Below are 26170 nucleotides of genomic sequence, written 5' to 3' on the forward strand. Positions count from 1 at the left end.
GGTAAGTCGTTTCATCCAATTTGTGGCTTCTTTTGTTACGTATGGATATGACTTCTTAGTAGTGCGCGTCTGTCTGCTGAAATGGATGACATGTTTTGTCATTTTCTGCAACTTTTTGGGCTTGTGACGGAAATAGTGAAATGCGGCGTATGCAAGCAGATAGGAGAGTTGGGGATTAGTGTGTAGCGTCGGAGCTTTTTTTATTGTAAGTAGTTTCTTTGAGTCAATGGCGTGTTATGATGTTCGGTGCGATTTTTGTTGTCGGTGTTATTTACTGCATGTGTCGGTGGTTGTTTTGGTATCGGCACTTGTGGTTCATTTATGTATCGTACGGGAAGTACTCGATTTCATTTTTTTTGGTATCGTTAGCTGTATCTGAGCTGTATAGGTCATGGGAAGTGACTGATTCCCATTTGTCGTAGCTATGTTTTGGTACTGAGCTGTTTTTGACCTATATAGGCCAAGGGAAGTGTCAGATTCCAATTTGTATTGGTTCAGGTGTTGGTTTGTGGTATCTATAGTTGCGGTGTGGTTATTTTTGTAGTTCGTTTAATTTGTGGTATCAACAGTTGCGGTTGAGCTATGTATGTGAAGGGAAGTGACACTCCTGTCAGTATTTTAAGTGAAGCGAAATTTGGCAGTTATGTGGTGTTCCTATGTCGTCGTTTCGTGTGGTTTGGGATCGTGGTGTCTGTATGTCTATATTTCGTTTGTACCCACCCAAAACCACAAATTTCCCACGCTGGTTCTGTTAGTTTCATTAATTTTTGGAGAGATCTTTCGTGGTTTTGTATGTATTTTCGTGTTTATGTAATGACGTCATAGGCGCCATGTTCGAGACGTTGAGAATGGTAGTTACCGCCATATTGGTGACGTCATGGGTCAAAGCACGCGGGTGGAATCGGACACTTCTGTGATATTTCCTTTCGAAGAGTTCTGTGGGTAAATATCCCCCATTCTAAGCCATTCCCTGAGCCAGCGTCCTTTTTCATCTGTAAACAGCGTCGAAATCGAAGCCACAGCTGCTTTATCTGCATTAGTGGCCATTCTCACTGTCAAAATACGAGCAAGGTCTGCTTCAACGTGTGGTAAACCTGACAAACTTCATACCTGTACGGCTTTGTTTGTTAAATTTGCCCTTGTCTAGCTGCGGATTCGTCATAATTGTCGTTTATGGGGCTTGGATCGGAGGTCCCTGTGACAATGATTATGCTTTCGCAGAACACAGGAAGTGGAGACGAACCATGATCTGTGGTGCCACTCCCACCTCATATGTAGGAAAGATTAAATTCACATTTCCGCTCGCGACACTGCCACTTTTGGCGCCTGCACGGTGGGTGAGATTTTGCGACCCCACACTTCTCTGCCATAGCCACTGGAATCTTGTTTGACAGATTCATCTGCAGCATGGCTAGAGGTTTAAATTAGGTTGAAAGGTGGATCGGCGAAGCTAATGGATGTGAATAAATGACAAAGGTTGTCGTAAGGCCCCTGCACACGCACCGACCGATCGACATATTGAACATGCGTAAGCGTTTTGACCGACCGACAGTTTCCTTGTAGGGATATTGGGCGGTGGTGCTAACCGCCTGCAACTGTTTATCCTCAGTGTTTCTGGGGGACTCTGCAGATGTTTGTGGGACACGTCGAAGAGTATATCAATATAGATAAAATAAACTGTTCCCTCAGTCCCTAACGAATCCATAGTGACTCTGTGCAGCACAGAGTAAGTAGGCCGACTTTCTGTATTTGTCTTTCATACCCGATACCTAACGGAAATTATTCCGAAAAATGAAATATCGACAATGCATGTAAATTGATGAAATATCCTTGCTTCATCATTAGTCCAGCCTATATCCAAGCCCTCAATGAATAGCAAACTAGGGGATAATTTTGTTCAAGCAGATGCTGAATGCTTAGTTTATGTATGCTGTATTCATTAGATGTGCGCCACCGATGTGGGTAGTGTTAGTTGGTTGCGTGTTCCATTGATCAATCGCACGGTATGATAGCCGTTACAATGAGGAACGTGTCGAGTGCACAAGAAATGTACATGTAAAACAAGATTTTAATATATATAACAATAGTTCAATATTTCTATTTATCCAGTTCCCTTAACTGGCACAAAATACTAGTACTATATTTATAGATTTATTCCTCTTCAAGAATTCATCTGTGGTATAGGAGTTCTCAAAGAAACAAGATTTCAGTTTATTTTTGAAGCTATTACTGCTGTGTCATAAATTTTATTTCATCTGGTAATTTGTCGAAAACTTTATAGCAGCATATTTTACCCCTTTCTCTGCCAAAGATAGGTTGAGTAAAGGATAGTGTGTTTCATTTTTCTGGTATTACAAATGTCACTGTTTTTAAACTGGTCCATGTTGAGAAATGTCATTAGTGAGTAAATGTACTGCGAGGCTGTTGTAAGGGAAATATTGAAGCGTCCGATCCCGCCCGTCTGCTTTGACCCATTACCTTTATGTGGGTTCCTGGTCATGTCTGTATCCCTGGCACGAAGCTGCTGCTGCAGAGGCCAAGGCTGCAGTCCTCCAGCCTCGGACAGCTTCTTGTTGTGTGCCTGGAAGTATGGAAGCGTCAGATCCCACCCGTCTGCTTTGACCCATGACGTCACAAATATGGCGGAAACGACCATAAACGTAAATTCCAATATGGCGGATATAAAATCGTTGCATACATATCATAAAGACGAAAATAATCGAAAAACACACGTATTTCACAAAAAGCATAATGACTCTAATGGGACAAGCGTGGGAAATTGGAGGTTTTTGGGTCGGGACAAACTAAATATAAACAAATTTAGCCACCCACCCCCATACAAAACCAAGCAAAACGACGAAAAAATAGACATCACAACTCACCAAATACGAGAAAACACACTATTCTCTGGAATCGGACGCTTCCCTTGTCCTATATAGATTTACAGAAACTCCCGAGCCCATAAATTGGGATCGAACACTTCCCTTGACCTATATAGCTCAACAGCATCTCCCAGTCCCATACATTAGGATCGACCACTCGCTGATCTCGATGTTGAGCGACCACTACCCTCGACCTATGTAACTCAAAAACATCTCCCAATACCAATACCAACCTTCACAGCCACATATTTCATTGAAACACTTCCCTATACCCCATTACACAACAAATACGCCAAAAACAAAAATGAGAACTTACCACAAGAAAGTTCTAGCCCCACAAACTAGATTTGCCACCACAATCACACACAAATGCACACGCGCGCGCACCAACGAAAAAATACTAAACCAAAAGAAAAACCCAACCCCCCTCACCTCAACCCCCAGCCTCCCCCTGACCCCAAAATAAAAAACTCATAAAAAAACCAAATGCAACATAAAACAATCTCAACCACACACTAAAACTCAACAAACTTCAAAAAATAGATCCTCCACAACTAAAACAAAAATCACACTCCCCCTCTCCCCCCACCTTAACAAATACTCTACAACAAAATAAACCACCCATCTACCCAGACCACCCTCACTAACCACTTTCGGCCTATACATTTTACCCACAGCCCTTATGAAAAACCGAACATACAATAGCCCTCTGAGACACTCTTCCGCAAACAGTACTCATCTAAATGAGACTGAAGGTTGGAAGAGCGCCTCTTACCCCTCCCGAGAACTGACTTAACCGCCCCCACATCGTCTCTATTGTATTAGTACAAGCTCCTGTCTCATTCTTCAACTCTAAATTATGGTTAACTACTAAATGATTAAATCCCCCCTCACCACCCCCCTATAAGAAGGAAAACCATCAGAAACTATTGTGGTCCCCGGCTCTATGTATTCATCAATTAACCCCACTAATTCGGCCTTGGATCTCTGTTCCACAACCCTAAAACACATTCGGAACCCCCACCCCCCGGAACAACCCCCCCACACCCAAAGACCAGCCACAGACTTCCCCCTCCCATACTTCCTTTTCTCAAACTGTGACTCGTCCACCTCAACAACCCCATCCCCCCCCCCCAACTTATCCCTCTACTTAATAAATTCCGAACACACTTCACGACAAAAGGAATACCAATCTAGAACGCTCCTCTCACTCACACCAGTCTCATGCGCGCAAAAACTGTGGGATCTATAACAAAAATATGTAAAGTACTCTCGCGCATGCCCAACCTAGACTTCTCGAACCAGGTACCGCGCTGCATGGAACGCCATATGTCGTCTTTGCGACAGCGCCACATATAACCGTCCCTGGTCCGAGAGGCCGGAACTTAAACCAATTTCATTGCTTCACGGCACACACCGCACTACACCACCTCGGCAATTAGGCCAAAAAGCTGTAGGAACTTAATCAGCTCTAAAGCTGTGTCCCCCATCATAGACCTCAACCGAGAACTATTGATCTCGTCTTTCATATCCATTCCTGAACAAAAAACCACAAGCGATTACACTTAATAACAAAACCACTTGACGTACGGCAATCATCACAACATTAACTTTACACAAAACCACAAAACCGTTAACTCACTGATACAAATTCTGCTTCAAAAATACGCAAGCAGCACTCGACACTGAGCAACAGCAAACTGAGCCCAATACACCAAACGAAAACCCTGAACGTACCACCAGAGGGCACAACAAAACACAACACATTTACAAACACGCCACACTCACAAACCAAACTCCGCGCCGTAATGACGTCACACACAACACCCTTACATCACCGGTCAAAGCCGACGCGTGAGATCGGACGCTTCTGTCAACCCGTGTGCCTTCATCTCATATTTGCAGGGTTGTCAGCGCATTTTATCGCTGTGGCATGCCGATTGGTCTACACTTACTGAAAACAAGCTTCGTGCCTTTAAACCTCTCCCCACGGCATGGACGACCTCTTCACGCCCTTCTCGGTGGGAGGAGGTCGTTTTGGTCCGGTTACGGATTGGACACCGCCGGTTCAGCCACCGCCATCTGCTGACGGTACGCCACAGTTGAACGTCCTGTCCGAATTTTAACACACTGCGCATTGATCTTGGCCTGCCATATCCTCTGGATGAAATTCTAGCGAATGACCCAGCAGCAGCTACTTGGGTTCTTCGTTTTATCCACTTGACAAACCTAAGGACATTTGATTATGCTATTTTCTTTTAATCCCTTGCCTGTTCATGTACCATTTAGTGTTGTCCTTTTTAGTTGCTGTTTTAACATCGTCTCGCAGTGCATTCATAATTCAGTCTGGGCGCTAATGACCACTGTAGTTGTGCGCCCTAAAACCACAAAAATCTTCGACAAAATGATCATTTTTTTCCATAGTTTGCATTGTGGATGTACTTCTTGAGCTGCCTTCATTCTTCTCTACTTACTGTAACATAAACATTGACTTTTCGACTCATTGCATCAGCTTTCACATGTTTACTAGGTTGGTGAATAACCTTAAATTGGTACTCAGTCTTAATGCCCATCTTGTTAATCTCCAACTTGGATTCTTTAAGCTCAATAAAAAATTAAGTGCAGCATGATATGTAATTACTGTAAATTCTCTTCCTGTTAAGCAATATCTGTTACGTGTTATACCAAAAACCAAAACACAAAGCTCCTTCTCAGTAGTATAATTACACTCTTTAATTGTCTGAAAGCAAATGAGATTGATCGTTCATGACCGACTTCTTGAGACAAGATTTGTCCATGGCAACATTGGATGCATCTGTTCAAAGAATAAAAGGTTTACTGCAATCTGGATAGGCTAACACTGGGGCTGTGATTAGAGCAGTTTTAAGTTCTTTAATTGCCTTTTTGCATTCTGTGGACCAATTAAATGTGGCTCCTTTCTTCAGTAGCTGTGTCATTGGCTGTGCTATATTTGCATAACCGGCTATAAATAGTCTGTAGAAATGACAATCTCAAGAATTATCGTAGTTCTTCAAAATTCTGTGGTTCAGGAAAACTCTTTACATCTTCAATTAATTTTGGATCAGGTGGAACACCTTAACTGGCCCCCCTGCGGGTCCGGGGATTAGAATAGGCCTGAGGTATTCCTGCCTGTCGTAAGAGGCGACTAAGAGTCCCTCCCCCTCAAGGGGGTAGTTAGCGCCTGCGTCCGGAGACGGACGGTTCCACGACCTCTATTTGCGGTCATTTTGCTTTTTCACTTCTCGTTTCTTCCTTCCTTTGGTTGGTTCCTTTCTTTGCTCTTCTCCACCTCACTGTCTTCCTTACTCTTTCCCCTGCATAATCTCCTTGCCTTCTCCTTGCCTTCTCCTTGCCTTCTCCTTGCCTTCTCCTTGCCTTCTCCTTGCCTTCTCCTTGCCTTCTCCTTGCCTTCTCCTTGCCTTCTCCTTGCCTTCTCCTTGCCTTCTCCTTGCCTTCTCCTTGCCTTCTCCTTGCCTTCTCCTTGCCTTCTCCTTGCCTTCTCCTTGCCTTCTCCTTGCCTTCTCCTTGCCTTCTCCTTGCCTTCTCCTTGCCTTCTCCTTGCCTTCTCCTTGCCTTCTCCTTGCCTTCTCCTTGCCTTCTCCTTGCCTTCTCCTTGCCTTCTCCTTGCCTTCTCCTTGCCTTCTCCTTGCCTTCTCCTTGCCTTCTCCTTGCCTTCTCCTTGCCTTCTCCTTGCCTTCTCCTTGCCTTCTCCTTGCCTTCTCCTTGCCTTCTCCTTGCCTTCTCCTTGCCTTCTCCTTGCCTTCTCCTTGCCTTCTCCTCCTTGCCTTCTCCTCCTTGCCTTCTCCTCCTTGCCTTCTCCTCCTTGCCTTCTCCTCCTTGCCTTCTCCTCCTTGCCTTCTCCTCCTTGCCTTCTCCTCCTTGCCTTCTCCTCCTTGCCTTCTCCTCCTTGCCTTCTCCTCCTTGCCTTCTCCTCCTTGCCTTCTCCTCCTTGCCTTCTCCTCCTTGCCTTCTCCTCCTTGCCTTCTCCTCCTTGCCTTCTCCTCCTTGCCTTCTCCTCCTTGCCTTCTCCTCCTTGCCTTCTTCTCCTTGCCTTCTTCTCCTTGCCTTCTTCTCCTTGCCTTCTTCTCCTTGCCTTCTTCTCCTTGCCTTCTTCTCCTTGCCTTCTTCTCCTTGCCTTCTTCTCCTTGCCTTCTTCTCCTTGCCTTCTTCTCCTTGCCTTCTTCTCCTTGCCTTCTTCTCCTTGCCTTCTTCTCCTTGCCTTCTTCTCCTTGCCTTCTTCTCCTTGCCTTCTTCTCCTTGCCTTCTTCTCCTTGCCTTCTTCTCCTTGCCTTCTTCTCCTTGCCTTCTTCTCCTTGCCTTCTTCTCCTTGCCTTCTTCTCCTTGCCTTCTTCTCCTTGCCTTCTTCTCCTTGCCTTCTTCTCCTTGCCTTCTTCTCCTTGCCTTCTTCTCCTTGCCTTCTTCTCCTTGCCTTCTTCTCCTTGCCTTCTTCTCCTTGCCTTCTTCTCCTTGCCTTCTTCTCCTTGCCTTCTTCTCCTTGCCTTCTTCTCCTTGCCTTCTTCTCCTTGCCTTCTTCTCCTTGCCTTCTTCTCCTTGCCTTCTTCTCCTTGCCTTCTTCTCCTTGCCTTCTTCTCCTTGCCTTCTTCTCCTTGCCTTCTTCTCCTTGCCTTCTTCTCCTTGCCTTCTTCTCCTTGCCTTCTTCTCCTTGCCTTCTTCTCCTTGCCTTCTTCTCCTTGCCTTCTTCTCCTTGCCTTCTTCTCCTTGCCTTCTTCTCCTTGCCTTCTTCTCCTTGCCTTCTTCTCCTTGCCTTCTTCTCCTTGCCTTCTTCTCCTTGCCTTCTTCTCCTTGCCTTCTTCTCCTTGCCTTCTTCTCCTTGCCTTCTTCTCCTTGCCTTCTTCTCCTTGCCTTCTTCTCCTTGCCTTCTTCTCCTTGCCTTCTTCTCCTTGCCTTCTTCTCCTTGCCTTCTTCTCCTTGCCTCCTTCTCCTTGCCTCCTTTGGTCTCCACCTCTGCGTTTGAGACAGTCTGTCCTCTTTCTCCCTCTCTTCTTTTTCCTCTTCTTCCTTCCTCCCTGTGCGCGCCTGAACGCCGACCCACGCGTTCGCACGCGTAGCCGGTGACGGGGTAACGCGTAATTCCCCGCCCTGGGTAGACATGTAAGGCACGCGCGTACCCCCTGGTAAAGGCCAGGCCCGGGGAGGGGTGATTGCCTGAGCTGATACCTTCTGACCATGCCGATTGGTCCCTCCGTCTGTTTCTCGGGAGGTGTGACCTGAGGTGTAAACATTCACCTAAGGCGGGAGTGCCCTCTGAGAGGGTCCCCACAAGGAAGGAGCGCGCCATCGGAGACGCTGGCAATCATGGGGGATATCTCCGCAATGGATTTCACTCCATCTCTCTCGACTTCTGCCCAAAAACGGAAACGTGACCAGCTACCAGTGACAAAAGTACTACCGCCTGCCCCACAGTTCCTCGTCGTTCCTCGATCTGACGACGGAAAGGATTTTTCCTCTGTCAACCCTTTCGTTATCCAGAAGGGCGTCGATGCCATAGCCGGATCTGTCAAATCCTGTACCAGGTTGCGTAACGGTACCTTATTACTCGAAACTGAGAGCGCCTTTCAGGCACAAAAACTGCTTCGGGCCACACTCCTGTACACATTCCCTGTCCGGGTGGAGGCTCACCGAACTTTGAATTCGTCTCGTGGTGTGGTCTACACTAGATCCCTCGACGGCTTGACTGACGAGGAGATTCAATCTTTCCTCGCTGAGCAGGGCGTGACGGCTGTCCATAGGGTCATGAAAAAGGTCAACAATGACCTTGTACCGACCCGGACACTTTTTTTGACCTTCGATAGTGTTCAGCTGCCATCGCGCATCAAAGCGGGCTACGAGGTTATTTCTGTTCGCCCCTATGTCCCGACACCTACGCGCTGCTACCAGTGTCAGCGTTTCAATCACACTCGCCAATCTTGTTCCAATGCGGCTAAATGTCACTTGTGGCAGGGATGCCCATGAGGGTGACTGTCCACCTCCGTCTCCTCGTTGTGTGAACTGTCAGGGTGACCATGCTGCATCCTCCCGCGACTGTCCTGTCTATAAGGAAGAACGCTGTATCCAGGAAATTCGGGTCAAAGAGAAAGTGTCCACCTCGGCTGCTCGCAAGCTATTGGCTAGTAGGAAGCCCACGCTGCTCCCAGCGGGGAAATACAGTACTGTCCTCGCCTCTCCTCGGACTACCAGGGAGGTGGCAACCCAGACATGCGATCTGACCTTCAGCACCACGGTCGTCCGTTCGGCCAGTGCTAAGATCGCGTGGTCGACGTCTCCTCTTCCTCCCATCACCCCACAGGCACCAGCCCCTTCATAAGCTTCTGCTAAGACGAAGACCCAGAAGTCAGATGCACGGGCCTTCAAGAAGGCACCGTCCCGTGCAGACATCCTACGTACCTCGACCTCCCAGCCTTCGACCGGTACTTCCACCAAACGACCTTCCAAGAATGCTCATAGGAAGCACAGTTCTCCTTCTCCGCCACGGCGCATTTCTTCTCCTGCGCCACCCAGCGGTTGCCGCCCCAGGCCGTCATCCGTTTCGCCTGGCCGCACCGCTGGTAGCCGAACATCTGGCCGTTCACTGGCGGAGGAAGCTCCCCCTCCCGGCCATCTTTCCAAGTTGGCCGATGAACCTATAGCCCCAATGGACGATGACAGTCCGCCTACTGATAGCGGCGGCAGTGCTCGCTCGAAGCCAGGCCCTCGGCGGCCTTCGAGGTGACCCCTTCTTTCATCTTCCTTTTTCTTTTCTTACGATGGCACTTATTCACTGGAATATTCGCAGCATTCGCTCCAACCGAGAGGACTTGAAGTTGCTGCTCCGCTTGCACCGTCCGCTCGTCGTCGCCCTCCAGGAAACGAAGCTACGCCCATGCGATCAAATTGCCTTGGCACACTACACCTCCGTGCGTTTTGACCTACCCCCTGTGGTAGGTATCCTAGCTCATGGAGGGGTTATGTTGCTGGTCCGGGATGATATTTACTACGATCCCATCACGTTGCACACCGGCCTGCAGGCAGTTGCCATCCGCATTACTCTCCCAACTTTTACATTTTCCATTTGTACCGTTTACACTCCATCGTCGTCTGCCGTTACCAGGGCAGACATTATGCAACTTATTGCTCAGCTACCTGCACCATTTTTGTTAACTGGAGACGTCAATGCCCACCATCCCCTTTGGGGCTCTCCAGCATCCTGCCCGAGGGGCTCCCTGTTAGCAGACCTTTTCAACCAGCTCAATCTTGTCTGCCTCAATACTGGCGCCCCTACTTTTCTTTCGGACACATCTCACACCTATTCCCATTTAGACCTCTCTATATGTACTCCCCAACTTGCACGCCGGTTCGAGTGGTATGCTGTTTCTGATACATCTTCGAGCGACCACTTCCCGTGTGTTATCCATCTCCTGCAGCATACCCCCTCTCCGTGCTCATCTAGTTGGAACATCTCCAAAGCAGACTGGGGCTCCTCTCTTCCAGGGCGACCTTTCAGGATCAAACCTTCACAAGCTGCGATCGTCAGGTCGCACACCTCACGGAAGTCATTCTCACTGCTGCTGAATATTCCATCCCTCACCCTACTTCTTCTCCACGTCGCGTACCGGTCCCCTGGTGGAACGCGGCATGTAGAGACGCTTTACGTGCTCGTCGATGTGCTTTACGCGCCTTTAAACGCCACCCTACAGTGGCGAATTGTGTCAATTATAAACGATTACGTGCACAGTGTCGTCGTATTATTAAAGAAAGCAATAAAGCCAGCTGGGCTGCTTTCACAAGCACCTACAACAGTTTTACTCCTTCTGTTGTCTGGGGTAGCCTGCGCCGGATATCTGGCACTAAGGTCCACTCACCAGTTTCTGGCTTGACGGTCGCGAATGACGTCCTTGTGGCCCCTGAGGCTGTCTCCAATGCCTTCGGCCGCTTTTTCGCAGAGGTTTCGAGCTCCGCTCATTACCACCCTGCCTTCCTCCCCCGCAAACAGGCAGAGGAGGCTAGGCCACCTAACTTCCGCTCCTCGAATCGTGAAAGTTATAATGCCCCATTCACCTTGCGGGAACTCGAAAACGCACTTGGCCGATCACGGTCCTCCGCTCCAGGGCCAGATGCTATCCATATTCAGATGCTGAAGAACGTTTCTCCTGCGGGTAAAGATTTTCTTCTTCGTACTTACAATCGCATCTGGATTGAGGGACATGTTCCCGCATGCTGGCGCGAGTCTATTGTTGTCCCGATTCCTAAGCCGGGGAAGGACAAGCACTTGCCTTCCAGTTATCTACCCATCTCGCTTATCAGCTGTGTCTGTAAGGTGATGGAGCGAATGGTTAACTCTCAATTGGTTTGGCTGCTCGAGTCTCGACGCCTACTTAACAATATACAATGTGGATTTCGTAGGCGCCGCTCCTCTGTTGACCATCTGGTTACCTTGTCGACCTTCATTAAGAATAACTTCTTGCGGAAGCGCCCGACCGCGGCTGTGTTCTTTGACTTGGAGAAGGATTACGACACCTGTTGGAGGGCGGGCATTCTCCGCACCATGCATACATGGGGTCTTCGCGGTCGCCTCCCTCTTTTTATTCGTTCCTTTTTAATGGATCGACAGTTCAGGGTACGTGTGGGTTCTGTCCTGTCACACCTTTCGCCAGGAGAATGGGGTGCCACAGGGCTCAGTTTTGAGCGTCGCTCTCTTCGCCATAGCGATCAATCCAATAATGGATTGCCTCCCAGCTGATGTATCAGGCTCCCTTTTCGTGGACGATTTTACCATCTATTGCAGTGCGCAGCGTACGTGTCTCCTGGAGCGCTGTCTTCAGCGTTCTCTTGACCGTCTTTACTCGTGGAGTGTCGCCAATGGCTTCCGTTTTTCTGCCGAGAAGACGGTCTGTATTAACTTCTGGCGCTACAAAGAGTTTCTCCCACCGTCCTTACGACTTGGTCCCGTTGCTCTCCCATTCGTGGAGACAACAAAATTTTTAGGTCTTACATTTGACAGGAAACTTAGTTGGTCTCCACATGTCATATTTGGCTGCCCGTTGTACCCGTTCTCTAAATGTCCTCCGTGTTCTCAGTGGTATGTCGTGGGGAGCGGATCGAACCGTCCTCCTTCGCCTATATCGGTCGATCGTCCGCTCTAAGCTGGATTATGGGAGCTTCGTATACTCCTCTGCACGGCCATCCATCTTACGCCGCCTCAACTCCATACAACATCGGGGTTTACGACTTGAGATCGGAGCGTTTTATACTAGTCCCGTCGAGAGTCTTCATGCTGACGCTGGTGAGTTGCCACTCACCTACCGGCGCGATATACTGCTTTGTCGGTATGCCTGTCGGCTACTGGCAATGCCCGACCACCCGTCTTATCGTTCCTTTTTTGATGACTCTCTCGACAGTCCATACGGGTTGTATGTCTCTGCCCTGCTACCCCCTGGAGTTCGCTTTCGTCGCCTCCTTCAACACCTTAATTTTTCACTCCCTGCAACCTTTCGAGTGGGCGAGAGCCACATGCAACCATGGCTCCAGGCTCAGGTTCGCGTCCACCTTGACCTCTGCTCGCTCCCGAAGGAGGTTACCCCCAGTTCAGTATACCACTCCCGTTTTGTCGAACTTCGTTCGAAGTTCATTAATATGACCTTCATTTATACAGATGGCTCTAAGACCACTGACGGGGTCGGGTGTTCTTTTATTGTCGGGGCACAAAGTTTCAAATACTGGCTCCATGGCCATTGTTCGGTCTTCACAGCTGAGCTCTTTGCCCTCTACCAGGCTGTTCTTTACATCTGCCGCCACCGACATTCTGGATATATCATCTGCTCAGATTCCCTGAGCGCTATCCAGAGCCTCAGTGATCCGTACCCGGTTCACCCTTTCGTGCACCGGATCCAACGCTCTCTTCAGCAGCTGGTGGACGTCGGTTCTCCGGTTAGCTTTATGTGGGTTCCTGGCCATGTCGGTATCCCCGGGAACGAAGCTGCAGATGCTGCGGCCAAGGCTGTGGTCCTCCAGCCTCGGGCAGCTTCTTGTGGTGTCCCTTCTTTAGACTGTAGCAGGGTAATTTGTCGGCGCATTGTATCGCTGTGGCATGCCGATTGGGCTGCACTTCCAGACAACAAGCTTCGGGCCTTGACAACTCTTCCCGTGGCTTGGACGTCCTCACGCCCTTCTCGGCGGGAGGAGGTAGTTTTGGCCCGGTTGCGAATTGGCCACTGCCGGTTCAGCCATCGCCATCTGCTGACGGCTGCGCCGGCGCCGTTCTGCCCATGTGGGCAATTGCTGACGGTCCGCCACATTTTAACGTCGTGTCCGGATTTAACACCCTGCGTCTCGATTTTGGCCTGCCATGTACTGTAGAAGCCATTTTAGCGGATGACCCACGAGCAGCTGCTCGCGTTCATTTTATCAATTTGACAACCCTCTCAAAGGACATTTGATTATGCTGTTTTCTTTTTTAATCTTATGCCTGTCAGTATATCTTTCATCGTGTTTTCCGTTTCGTTGCTGTTTTAAACTTGACTCGCGGTGCATTTCTACAGTAGTCTGGGCGCTAATGACCGTTGACGTTGTGCGCCCTAAAACCACAAAAAAAACAGCTCTGTCCTTGCTTCTCCTCGGCCAACAAAGGTGGCCACGCAGACTTGCGACCTCACCTTTAGTGCCACGGTCGTCAGATCGGCCAGCGCAAAGATAGCCCGTTCCACCTCACCTCTTTCGCCTGCCCACTCTCTGGCTCACCCTTCGTCGAGTTCTGCTAAATCTCGAGCCCAAAAGTCAGACACCAAGACTTTGAAAAAAGAGCATACTGGTCAAGTTTTTACGTACTGCAACTTCCCAACCATCGGTTCCTCCTTCCTCTAAACATCATACTTCCAAGAAGGCTACAAAGAAATCCATTTCCTCTCCTTCTCCGCCAAGGCGTGTCCCATCTACAGCTCCACCTGGCGGAAATCGCCCTCGGCCGTCTTCTGTGTCGCCGAGGCGCACTGCTGGCGGCCGATCAGCCGGCCGATCGCTGGTGGCAGGAGCTGCTCCTGACCAACCTATGGATCAGGATCTTCTGCCTTCGGCTGAAGGCCATTCCATGCTGTCGGTCGCAAGCTCTGAGCAGTTGTTGAGTTGACAGAGACCTTGGTAACATTCCTCCATTTTCTGTTCACCCTATGTCCATTATCCACTGGAATATCCGCGGTATTCGAGCCAATCGGGATGAATTGTCGATCCTCTTACGATCCTACTCGCCAGTCATCTTCTGTCTTCAGGAAACAGAGCTGCGTCCCCATGACCGCTTTGTTCTCCCTCATTTTCAGTCTGTCCGATTTGATCTCCCCTCTGTTGAAGGCACTCCAGCACATGGACTCACGATTCTTCTCCATGGAACTCTCCATTATCACCCAATCCATTTAAACACTTCCTTCCAAGCTGTCGCCGTCCGTCTTTCCCCTTCCGGATACACGTTCTCGCTTTGTACTGTATACATTCCATCGTCCACACCAATGGCACGAGCTAATCTCCATCTTCTTGGTCAGCTTCCACCCCCATATTTGCTGGTTGGGGACTTCAATGCCCACCACCTGCTTTGGGGATCACCACATCCTTGTTCACGTGGCTCACTATTGCTAGACGTCTAACACCAAGCGGATCTAGTTTTCCTCAACACTGGGGTCCCTACATTTTTGTCTGCCTCCACGACAAATTTATCTCATTTGGACCTTCTGTTCGGTACTGTTCCGCTACCTCGGCGCTTCGAATGGTTCGCCTTTGATGATACACACTCGAGTGACCACTTTCCAGGTGTCCTTCGACTGCAGCCTCAACTGCCATATATGCGCCCGCGACGCTGGGAGTTTGCCCAAGCTGATTGGACACTTTTTTCGTCTCTGAAGACATTCGATGACCGTCACTTTCCCAGCGTCGACGATGAGGTCACACATATTACCGACGTTATTCTTACAGCTGCGTAACATTCAATACCACGCACCTCCGAATTGCCCCGGCGCCCCACAGTTCCTTGGTGGAACGAGGCATGCCGTGATGCACTACGTGAGCGGCGACGTGCTCTCCGCGTTTTCCGCCACCATCCTACTTTGGCCAACTGTATCCGCTATAAGCAGTTCCGAGCGCGATGCCGTCGTGTCATCCGCCATAGCAAGAAGGCAAGCTGGAAATTCTTTATTAGCTCATTTAACACCTTAACTCCCTCCTCGGAAGTTTGGAGTCGGTTTCGACGGTTATCAGGCGCGCCTAGTTTCTCCCCGGTCTCTGGGCTCACTGTCGCGCGTGACACATTAGTGGACCCCGTCGCAATTTCTAACTCGTTGGGTCAGCACTTTGCTGAGATTTCGAGCTCTTTAAATTACCCGCCAGCGTTTCTCCCGAAGAAACGTGCAGCGGAAGTGAGACATCTTGCTTTCTCCTCTCAAAATCGCGAAAGCTACAATACTGTTTTCTCCTTGCGGGAACTCAACATGCACTCTCTTCTTCTCGCTCCTCCGCCCCAGGACTAGATGGTATCAACGTCCAAATGTTGCTGCATTTATCAACCCATGGTCTGCGATACCTCCTTCGCCTTTATAATCGAATTTGGATTGACAGTACTTTTCCCAGACGATGGCGGGAAGCTATCGTCGTTCCTGTTCCGAAACCTGGAAAGGACAAACATCTCCCCTCTAGCTATCGCCCCATTTCTCTCACGAGTAGTGTCTGTAAGGTTTTGGAGCGTATGGTGAATTACCGTTTAGCTTGGTGGCTGGAATCCCGCAGTCTTTTAACACCTGCCCAATGCGGATTCCGAAAGCATCGTTCTGCAGTTAACCATCTTGTTGCTCTCTCCACTTACATCATGAATTTTCTCCGGAAACGCCAAACGGTAGCAATATTTTTTGATCTGGAGAGAGCATACGATACCTGTTGGGGGACAGGCATCCTCCGCACACTGTTCTCTTGGGGCTTTCGAGGTCGGCTGCCCCTTTTCCTTCGCGAATTTATGGCAGAGCGCACATTTAGGGTGCGGGTGAACACTACTCTCTCCCGTACTTTCTCCCAAGAAAACGGGGTACCCCAGGGCTCCGTGCTGAGTGTTGTACTGTTTGCCATTGCCATCAATCCAATTATGGATTGTCTCCTTCCTGATGTCTCGGGCTCCCTCTTTGTGGACGATTTTGCGATCTACTACAGCTCTCAACGGACCAGCCTTCTTGACCGACGTCTTCAAGGCTGTCTCGATCGCCTCCACTCTTGGAGCATCGAAACCGGCTTCCGTTTTTCTCCCAGTAAGACCGTTTGCGTTAATTTTCGGCGACGTAAGGAGTTTATTCCGCCCTCCTTACATCTAGGTCATGTCAACCTTCCGTTTACGGACGTCGCTAAATTCTTGGGTCTTATGTTTGACAGAAAACTGTGCTGGTCCTCCCACGTTTCCTATCTTTCGGCTCGCTGTCTGCGATCCCTCAACACCCTCCGTGTCCTGAATGGTACCTCCTGGGGAGCGGACCGAGTGGTCCTTCTCCGCCTCTATCGCGCCTTAGTGCGCTCGAAATTGGACTATGGAAGCATAGTCTACTCCCCTGCTCGGCTGTCTATTCTTCGGCGTCTAGACTCTATCCACCACCGTGGATTACGTTTAGTGTCTGGAGCTTTTTACACCAGCCCTGTGGAAAGCCTTTATGCTGAGACTGCTGAACCTCCGCTGTCCAATCGGCGAGCAGTCCTTCTGAGTCGTTATGCTAGCCATCTGTCTACCATGCCTGCTAATCCAGCCCATGACCTTTTTTTCGACGCCTCCTTTGATGTAGGGTATGCAGGCCGCTCCTCCTCCCTACTACCCCAGGGAGTCCGCTTCCGTCAACTGCTCCATTCTCTTTCCTTCCGCTTTCCTAAAACCTTCTTGACAACTTCGGGTACAGCACCGCCTTGGCTGCGTCCCCGGATCTGTCTGCTCCGTGATCTTTGTCAATTTCCCAAGGATGGTACACCTTCACTTGTTTATCGTCGGGCATTTGCTGCTCTATGTGCACAAATGACAGACGCCACATTTATTTACACCGACGGCTCGAAAACATCGTTGGGTGTAGGGAGTGCCTATATTGTTGGCGACGCCCCAAATCACTTCCGGCTTCCCGACCAGTGTTCGGTTTATACTGCGGAGCTTTTCGCTGTTCTCCAGGCTGTCCACTACATCCGCCGCCATCAGCGGATACAGTACGTAATCTGCTCAGATTCTCTCAGCTCTCTCCTCAGTCTCCAAGCTCTTTACCCTGTGCACCCTCTGGTCCACCGGATTCAGGACTGTCTGCGCTTGCTCCACCTGGGGGGCGTCTCGGTGGCGTTCCTCTGGCTCCCGGGACACGCTGGTATCTGTGGGAATGAGGCGGCTGATATAGCAGCCAAGGCTGCAGTTTCTCTTCCTCGGCCAGCTATTCAGTCGCTTCCCTTCACCGATCTACGGAGCGGTTTATGTCGCAAAGTTGCTCATTTATGGCATGCGCATTGGTCAACACTTCCCCGCAATAAATTGCGGGAAGTGAAAGCCCTTCCTTGCACTTGGACCTCTTCCTCCCGAACGCGTCGTCGGGAGGAGGTCATTTTAGCTAGACTCCGGATAGGGCACTGTCTTTTTAGCCATCGACATCTTTTAAGCGCCGATCGTCCCCCACTCTGTCCCCACTGCTCTCAGCTGTGGACGGTACGACACCTTTTAATTGAATTCCCCTATTTTAATCCGTTACGCTCCCGTCTCCAGCTATCGCCTGATGTATCGTCGATTTTAGCAGATGACACGCGCTCAGCCGACCGCGTTCTCCAGTTTATTAGTGACAGTGAAATGACGTCAGTCATTTGAAGTTTTATCGGGGACCATCAACCCCTCTCTGTAGTGGAATTTTAAGCCTTGTTTCTGCTTTTAGTGTCCAATTTTTTGAGTTTCGTTCCCATTTTTGCTGTTTTCAATTTTCAGTTTTTATTCTTTCCTCAGTCACGGACCGGGCGCTAATGACCATAGCAGTTTTGCGCCCTAAAACCAAAATAAATAAAAAAAAAACCCTCTTCACAAGTCTGGTCGAAACTCCACCGAATTTTGGCCACCGGCCTCCCACTGGGATTGCGGGAATTTCTGTGCATGGTGTTGTCGTTACCAATCCGGACTTTGTGGCATAAAATTTCGTCGCTCAACACTTTGCTCAAGCTTCGGTGTCAGCTCAGTATCCACCCACGTTCCTTCTCCTGAAAGAGCTGCATTCGACACTTCTCTCAAAGATATCCATTTGTATTGTAGTGGATTCCTGCCTCTGTCAGCTGTTGTCCTACGGTACTTTCAAGATCATCGAAAAACTCTGGGTCTTAACGAACTTGGGTTCCATCTCCTTAATCTGTTACCGTTTACTCTTTAGTTGTAAACAGAAGCTCGTAACCAATATCATTGTCAGTCTACATCAGCACTGGGAAATGTCTTGCATTTAAAATCTGGTCTCAAAAACTGTTCCAAATATGCATCATTCTTTCACGATTCTCAAGCAAAGTGTTGGCGATGATTACATTATGCTCCGTGCGAAATTCAGGTGGTTCCCCTTTGATCCCTTCCCCCCCTCCCCCCTCCCACAAACATTATTTTACAATTTTCTCATGGTATACCGACTACAGTATTGCAGTCTCATCACATTTTAGATTTTTGTCTCGCTTAACTATCTGAATAATCACTTTCATCGTACATTGTTTCAAACTGTTCATCACCTGTGGTGCAGGTAGGCATGCTAACGTGTACCACTGTGTGTGTGTGTGTGTGTGTGTGTGTGTGTGTGTGTGTGTGTGTGTGTGTGTGTGTTAGCGTTATGTCTATCTTGGTAATGAAGTTAATGGCCGTTTGTAGAAGGAGCTGAGTGTTGTGATACTACTTGGTAGTTAGTTTCAACAGCTAAGTCACAGAGTGATTGAACTACAGTACGTGAGCTTAACATAGCAAATATTGAGGATCAACTGTCAGAAATTGACTATCGGATAATAGGTAATGTGCTATCATTACAGCAAACGGTGGTTAAGTACTGCAGCTTGCGATACTAAAAGCTGTTACGAAAGTAACAGTAAGTTTCAGTTCTGGGGCAATTGGTCTTCTAAATGAGATACTGAACTATCATGAATGGTAGCCATGAAATGTTTCTGGTGAAATAATAAAACATAAATAACGAAATATGAGTACATCGTAAAGAAAATAAAAAATTGGTATTTCTTGATCCAACTACGTCTTTCTTCGTGTAGGTTAATCAAACTCACTGGAAGTTTGTGGGTCCCGCCCCCATACCTCAGTGGCTGTCCGTCATGGGCTACCGCTAGCGTCTGCCGCTTCCAGATGGGAACGCCAATTCCGCGAGCCGCCGCGCCGCGTCAACGCGGTAAACGCTTGCCGCTGCCGTTGACGCGCTCTAGTGGGAATCTTCCTCTACTGACAAAGCATATTGTCAGCATTCCAGATAGGCCGGCTGGCGAGCGCGTTACGTACCATACGGCTGCATGCAACCCGTAAATCCTTAAACATACAAGTATCTTGTTCAACATTTTGCGACATAAAATTGCGGACGTAACACTGTAAGCCTGATATTGAAAACTGCATTAAGGCTAGTGAAAGAGTAATATGTATGAAACGTATAGAAGGTAAGAGGTTTGTTAATTCAGCAGGAGTATTTGAAAGTAATTGTAACGAAACAGAAGTATGAATTCAGAAATTGAGAAGGCTAGTATTCGAAGTAATTCACACAGTAGTGGTGAACGTAAAAACCTAGATTCCAGGACTTCCATGAAACAATCCCCCTAATTGTAATGTTGAAAAGCTACTTAAAATCAGTCTTTTGACAATGAAAAACCGAAGGACAGTTTCAAGCAGTGAGTTTTAATGTCGACAGCTTTAGGACCTCCTCAAATCTGTTATAAACAATGCCTTTAAAAAGTGATCTCTGGCTGCGTCAAATTACTGTCATTCTTTCTTGAAATTCCACGGACCACTGAGTCTTGCAAAAGAAGCTTGGTACTTAAAACGCGTTAAAACCTACTTTGACATCACTATGACAAATGACACTTGCAAACTGAACTGTTTTGGCTATCGAGGAGTGAATTGTGAAATCAACAAATAGGCAGGATTTCATATCTCTCGTCACCTGTTTACGGCCAGAAAAAAGAAGTTACTTTCGCAGTGTTTCTTTTAAGATTTGTTCAAAGACTTTTCGAATTAGTAATTCTCAACCTAATCTAAAAAAATGCCTCTTTGCCATTGGAATTAACGTTTGTCAACGAATTTTATTTTGCTTAACCGTGTTGTATTTCCTCAGTAAAGTATAAACAGCTTTGCAGGAAAATGAATCATTTTAGTCAATAATTGTGGGGATACAACTGCACTGAATTTGAGGTCCAGTTAACTCCTGCCAGTGGCTAGAAATCTTAATGTAGCGAGCTGCTGCTCCTCGCAGCTTACAACCTATGACTAATTTATTTTCCGTTAAAAACTGTTTGATGATCAGCAGTTCTTAGATAACTACGAAAATCATAAGCTACCGTCTAAGTAACAGTGGGTTAAATTCTTTCCTTGCGTTAGCGACTTCTTCGACAGCATTTATCTCGGCTATTTTGGCCTTGTTACTCAAACAGCCAAGGCAAACTACCGTTTCTGTTCCTGTGTGAAACCAACCGGAATATTCATCATGAAGGACCCACAGCAGGGGGCACTGTGATCGCGTAGTGCAGTCGTTCACTAAATTGGATGGTTGATCGGTCGGACGACCGATAAAATAGTGCGCGTGGAGCAGCGCCGGCCAAACGCTGCAGTGTGCAGACGTGCGGAAGTGCTGCACATGTGCGCACGTGTGCGACAGCGACATCTGTTATTAGGCATGTCCTAAATGAACGGCGGCGGCTCCTCTTCACTGTTATGTGGTACAAGCAAGAGCGCAACATACCCAGTCTCGTTTACCCCTGGTGACCGTAACTTTTAAAGAAGTACAGAGAAATGGCAGGTACTGTGAAAAAGCAAAGAACGGAAGATCTATGTTATCGGTCGTTTTGATCAAGCATCAGTGATGAAAATCTCCCGCAACTGCTTGCGTTTGTCAATGAGCCGTGCTTTTGTGCCCGATATTAGCTATATCATTTCTCATGACCAGTGATAAACGTGTTTGGATTTATTCCTTTCATAATTAAAAATTGTTTACTAACTGTGCACTATTGCCTCATTCTGCTCCATGTTACATTATTATAAGGGAAATTGGTCATGAAACAGATTGTTTTATACTTACATTTAGGTTTTTTTAAAAAAAAGAAATGTGAGAAGGGCTACGCTCATCTGAAGTCGATAAAACATAACTCATCGAATTGTCGGTTATTGTGTAGATTTCAGACGGAACTGATGAAAGATATAGCAATGGTACACGTCATCATGGAGAGGTCTGCGGTTGTCATTCTGTTCAGAGGTCAATGAGACAGAAATTATGTGGGTATAACTCAGGGCACCGAGAATTAGTTACAGGAAACCTTGCATTAGTTTAATGTTATTTGAAATCGTGACAAAGGTTCGTTGGAAGTCGCTAAGTGCTCTCTTTCTTAAATACTAGATCAAAAACACTATGCGTATTTACGTGCCGTCAGTCAAGCTGCCTTAATAAAAACCCACGGTTGTTAACTGTATTACTTGTCTTACTGGGTTAAACTGTTAACATAAAAGTAGACGTCTCAATGAGTAGACTGTGACAGTATTTTAAGTGTTTAATACGCGAAATACCTTCCCATGGTTGGCTTGCAAGCTGTGGAAAGAGCACTAGAATGCGCCGGTACAGGGTATCTCAGCAACTGGATAAAGCGACATCTGTGCGTAGAAACATGCACTACATGAACGCTGGCGGCTGCGGCGTGCACGCTTTGACCCGAAGTTGCACATGTGCAGGAGCACCGCACGCGTGCAGAATTTCTGGCCGGCCCTGGCGTGGAGGAACGAATGGGAGTGCAGCCCAGCGTTTCCGTTCTCGCCATACTTACACGCCTTTTGCCGTAGTTACCGCACTTAGCATAAAAACCAAAACCGCAAGCTAAATGAAGAAAACCTGCAGTAAGTGGTGGACAAGTGTTTCCAGAGTATTTGGATATGTATTACGCACGCGTATCATACATGAACGGAAGATTTTACCCAAATGTTAGGCCAGGCCGGCCATGTGGACGAGCGGTTCTAGGCGCTTCAGTCCGGAACCGCGCGACCGCTACGTTCGCAGGTTCAAATCCTGCCTCGGGCATGGATGTGTGCGATGTCCTTAGGTTAGTTAGGTTTAAATAGTTCTAAGTTCTAGGGGACTGATGACCTCGGATGTCAAGTCCCATAGTGCTCAGAGCCATTTGTTACGCTAGTTTCATCGGAGTTCCTCGTCCGTGTACAATCTGCAAATGCAGTACTGCATGGACGTCACTTGAAAAGAGCCGAATAAAATTTTAGCACTGAGTTTCTATGAAGAATTTGTAATTAGCAAAACTGCGGAAAATTAAAGTGTGACGTTAGGTGGGATTACATTGTTTCGTTGTTACAAAACATTTCACTGCTTGTGATTTAAATAGATTCGTCTTGACGTTTCCATGGTGGGCTTAGACGTTAGCTAATTGCTCTCGTGCCGTCGAAATCAAAACAAGACGCCTTCACAAATATTGGATGCAAGTTATTCAGTCTTTAATACCGTGTAGTTTAACTTCGGCATGGATGTTAACCTCATACTGAGGTAGTTACCCTGTATATCGTTCGGAGCTAGGTGGCCTCTTTTTACAGGCTGAGAGAATTCTCTTGTTCAACGTAAATTTCATTCCTGGAATATTTCCGAAATCCCCATTTTCAGGATGTTACCTTCAAAATTCCGTGCAAGCGCACAGCCAGTGGTATCGGGTTTTCTGTATGAATAGTCTTCACTGCTGCGTATTCCTTTGCTATTGTGATTCTGCAGAAGAAATATTGTAACGCTGGTGAGGTGATGTCTTTGATCTCACATTACGTGTATTAACTAAGCGCAAATAAACACTGTGGAAGTATTTCCACGTAGAAATAAAATTTTAATTTGATGATAAATTCACAATTTAATTTTTGAGACCGTTGTGCTAAACTGATGAATCACGAATTACTAATTTTCAAAGCATACAACAGCCACAATGTATTGTATGTTACCAAACAGTTATTCAGAAAGGAAACGAGTGGGTATGGTCGATGCGTATTCTACAGTTTTGGGAAAGGTGAAGTTCTGCGAAAGGAGAGACTGTTAATGTACGTATGACTTGGAAATAACTTACCTCCATTGTTCAGTTACTGATGTGCGTTCACACTGTACAATTGGCCAATAACGTTACTTAGGCGCGGAAGATAAACAATACCAAGTTTTAACTGCATTGTAGTTGGAATATGTCGGTGTAGCTTTGTAGAAATGTACTTTACATTTACATTAGATCAATAAAGGAAAGCAGATATTGACTGCTTCGTTGGCACAAGTTCTTTACATATTGTTTCCAGTGCTTAGCAGTTCGGTCTAAGTTAAACTAAAGCGAAATACATGAAACCAGCAGCGAACAGAGCCTGAAACTGTAAAAAATTCTAAGAATATTTGTAGAGCAGCTGCCAATATGTAAAATTCCTGAGATTTTTGTCAGTTTAGTTTCGTTATGGCAGACACATTCTGAACCAGAACGAAAAATGCTCAGATCTTAGCAAAAAGCTGTGGGGAGAGTCAGGGATGTGAAAGCAGGGATATGGTTTTGCGACTTACCAGGCAGCTTCAGACACTCGAATCACATCCTGGCATAATTACGTTTTTTTTACTTAAGAACAATTTCATGTAATACAATGAATTACGTAAAAGTGACGTATTACATGTCGTACGACACAACACATGGCATCATGTCATCCAGTGTGGCATTTGTTGTGTGTCACTGGATTTCGGATTGCATGCACCCCACTGTTGGATACTTCCAGTAGCAGATGATTTCTCCACAACCAAATATTCGTTGTTCCTACGTCCACACCCTGCATGTATCAGGGGTAGTTGCGAGCTCACAGCGCTGGGGAAGTAGGGTTAACTTGTAAGAAAGCGCTAGTATGTCAGAATATTTTCATTGGAATGTCGCTGAAGTTGCAAGGCAAATAGAAAAGCTAGTTGGCTTTATACATCCCTAATAATGCCAGGACTTGGTAGCGTTTGGGCTATCGTAGGAGCATTTTTCCTTCTGGTTCGCAACTGGTACTCTACCATAATTTTGACTCGGGCCACAACTCGTTCGGTATAGGTTTTTATCTTTCGAACAATTTTGCTTATGTCATGTCACAGCTGGAAAAAGATACTGGTCTCGGGTGGGAAAGCAGTGGTAGTTCTGGTAATTGTTTCCTATGGTAGGAGTGGGGACGTGCCGTAGTAGATTGCCTGTCACGGGGTGTGCCGTGACTGGCGGCAGGCTCTGGCTTTCGTCGCACCGGCAGTCTCTCGCCGGTGACGCCTGCCTCTCGTGTTAAGCCATGTTTCCCTGGATGCGGAAATTTCTCAGCGTGCTGCGGAATAAGCTAGCGCCATTCACTGTCTCATGCGGGCCTCTGGGTCCTGCGTGAAATGTTTACCCAGGTGCGGGAGGAAGCGTGTCAGGACATAAAAAATAAGTGGTGCGGCGGGGCAGATTGCTCTCACTGTCCTTTGGACGATGTGTCCACTCACGTGCATAGGCCTCAGGTTTTCTCTCCATTCACTCTGCGATGGTAGATACTGGATTAGCCAACAAAAACAGCCATGGCGGAAATTCGGCTAAATACTCACCACGAAAAAGCCACAACTCCAGTCCATGGGCAGTAGCTGAAAATGAAACTATCGAGCGTTCAGGTTTCTTGCACGTCTCGTTTGAAAAGTCTAAAATTTCTTACCTGTTCTGTCTTTATAACTGAGAAAATGGCTAGCAAGCCCGTATTTAATATCCCGACAGCATATACGCAACATAACTAATTATCTCTGTTAAACGTTCACACCCGAAATCAGCACAAGATATTTATTCCGACCCGGTATTTTAACGTCCTAAGTAGTCACTGACCCACTACTACTTCAGTTACCACATCGTCGTTCAATAGGCGTCCTGCAAAGAAGTGCTAGCCATATTGTGTCGCAATCTGCACGAAACAAGCCAAGCGGAGGTAATGTAAGACTTGAAATTTTCGCATGCGAATATCGCCTCATTAAGCCACTCACAAAACTCGAACTTTTACAAAAAACTCAACATCTTAGTGGCTTTTCGTCAGCAATTGGAGAACCGGTCAAACGCCCAGATTTCCTGATTTTCAGTTAAAACTTTGATACGTACGATTTACCAAGTCTTTACCCGAAGACGGCTCCGGAGCAACTATATCGTCTCCTAGATATGAGGCACAAAGCCTACTCAACCGCGGGGCAAATACTGTATTCCTGTTGGCTAGTATCTTAAGTAGTTAAGCAGATCTCAGGCACTTCCACACTCGATATACTTCTAACGTCAGCCAATCATGTTACTAAAAGCAATTTAGGCTACAAAGTTCGTAATTACGAAATTCAATAAAATATAATGAAGACAAGATCCAATTCGTCGGGATGCCTTTTACCAAATCACTCACGCTGACATGTCACAAATTTCCCTATGCACACCTTACACACGTTTACATAGTTTAAATATCACATCCCATGTTATGTACGTCCTTCATTCACTCTCCAAAACAACCAAAACATGATAAAATAATAATTTTCCAAAGTACCTTTGCGTTAGAAATCTGTGGTAATAGAACTAAAGGAACTAAAACAAGGAACTAAAGGCACCACGTCCCCTTACCGAGCAATGTTGTCGCGCTAACTTGCACTAACGGACACAACCTGTATTAACCTGCAATAACGTGTACTAACGTGCACAACGCATGGCAGCCAAGGTGGTGGGGCTAAATGGCAGCAAAACCACTCTTCCTATGCTAAACAGAAGTCTATTATTTTGGATGCAATTTCTCCACCACGAGATGCAGACTCCAACTGGCATAGTACAAATTATTGCCATCAGATCGTACTGTCGTCCCTCCTATGATCTAATCCCAGATGGTGGTCTGTAGGGGCGAGAATTAGGCTCAAATTACTCAGGCCGCGTTAGGTTGCTGGGGAGTAAGGAAGGAATCCACACTATTTACTTTCGAACATTTTATTTACAGATCGAATATATTTATCACTCGTGCAAAAGATACTCTCTTATGCTTGCGCTCACAATAGTCTGCAGACACGCAAACA

General features: G+C 47.2%; 1 protein-coding gene across 1 annotated transcript in view; it reads right to left on the reverse strand.

Annotated features, from left to right (window-relative positions):
• The window catches only part of LOC126249098 (uncharacterized), a 169416-nt gene extending 146218 nt beyond the window's left edge, over positions 1 to 23198 (reverse strand). The window contains exons 1-2 of the mRNA XM_049950749.1: positions 23193 to 23198; positions 6268 to 7868 (exon numbers count right to left, since the gene is read on the reverse strand). Of these exons, the coding sequence (XP_049806706.1) occupies positions 6268 to 7868; positions 23193 to 23198 (1607 nt within the window). The remainder of the gene's footprint in view (positions 1 to 6267; positions 7869 to 23192) is intronic.
• Between the last annotated feature and the right edge of the window lie 2972 nt (positions 23199 to 26170).

This window comes from Schistocerca nitens, chromosome 3 (genome assembly GCF_023898315.1).
Source record: "Schistocerca nitens isolate TAMUIC-IGC-003100 chromosome 3, iqSchNite1.1, whole genome shotgun sequence".
NCBI lineage: Eukaryota > Metazoa > Arthropoda > Insecta > Orthoptera > Acrididae > Schistocerca > Schistocerca nitens.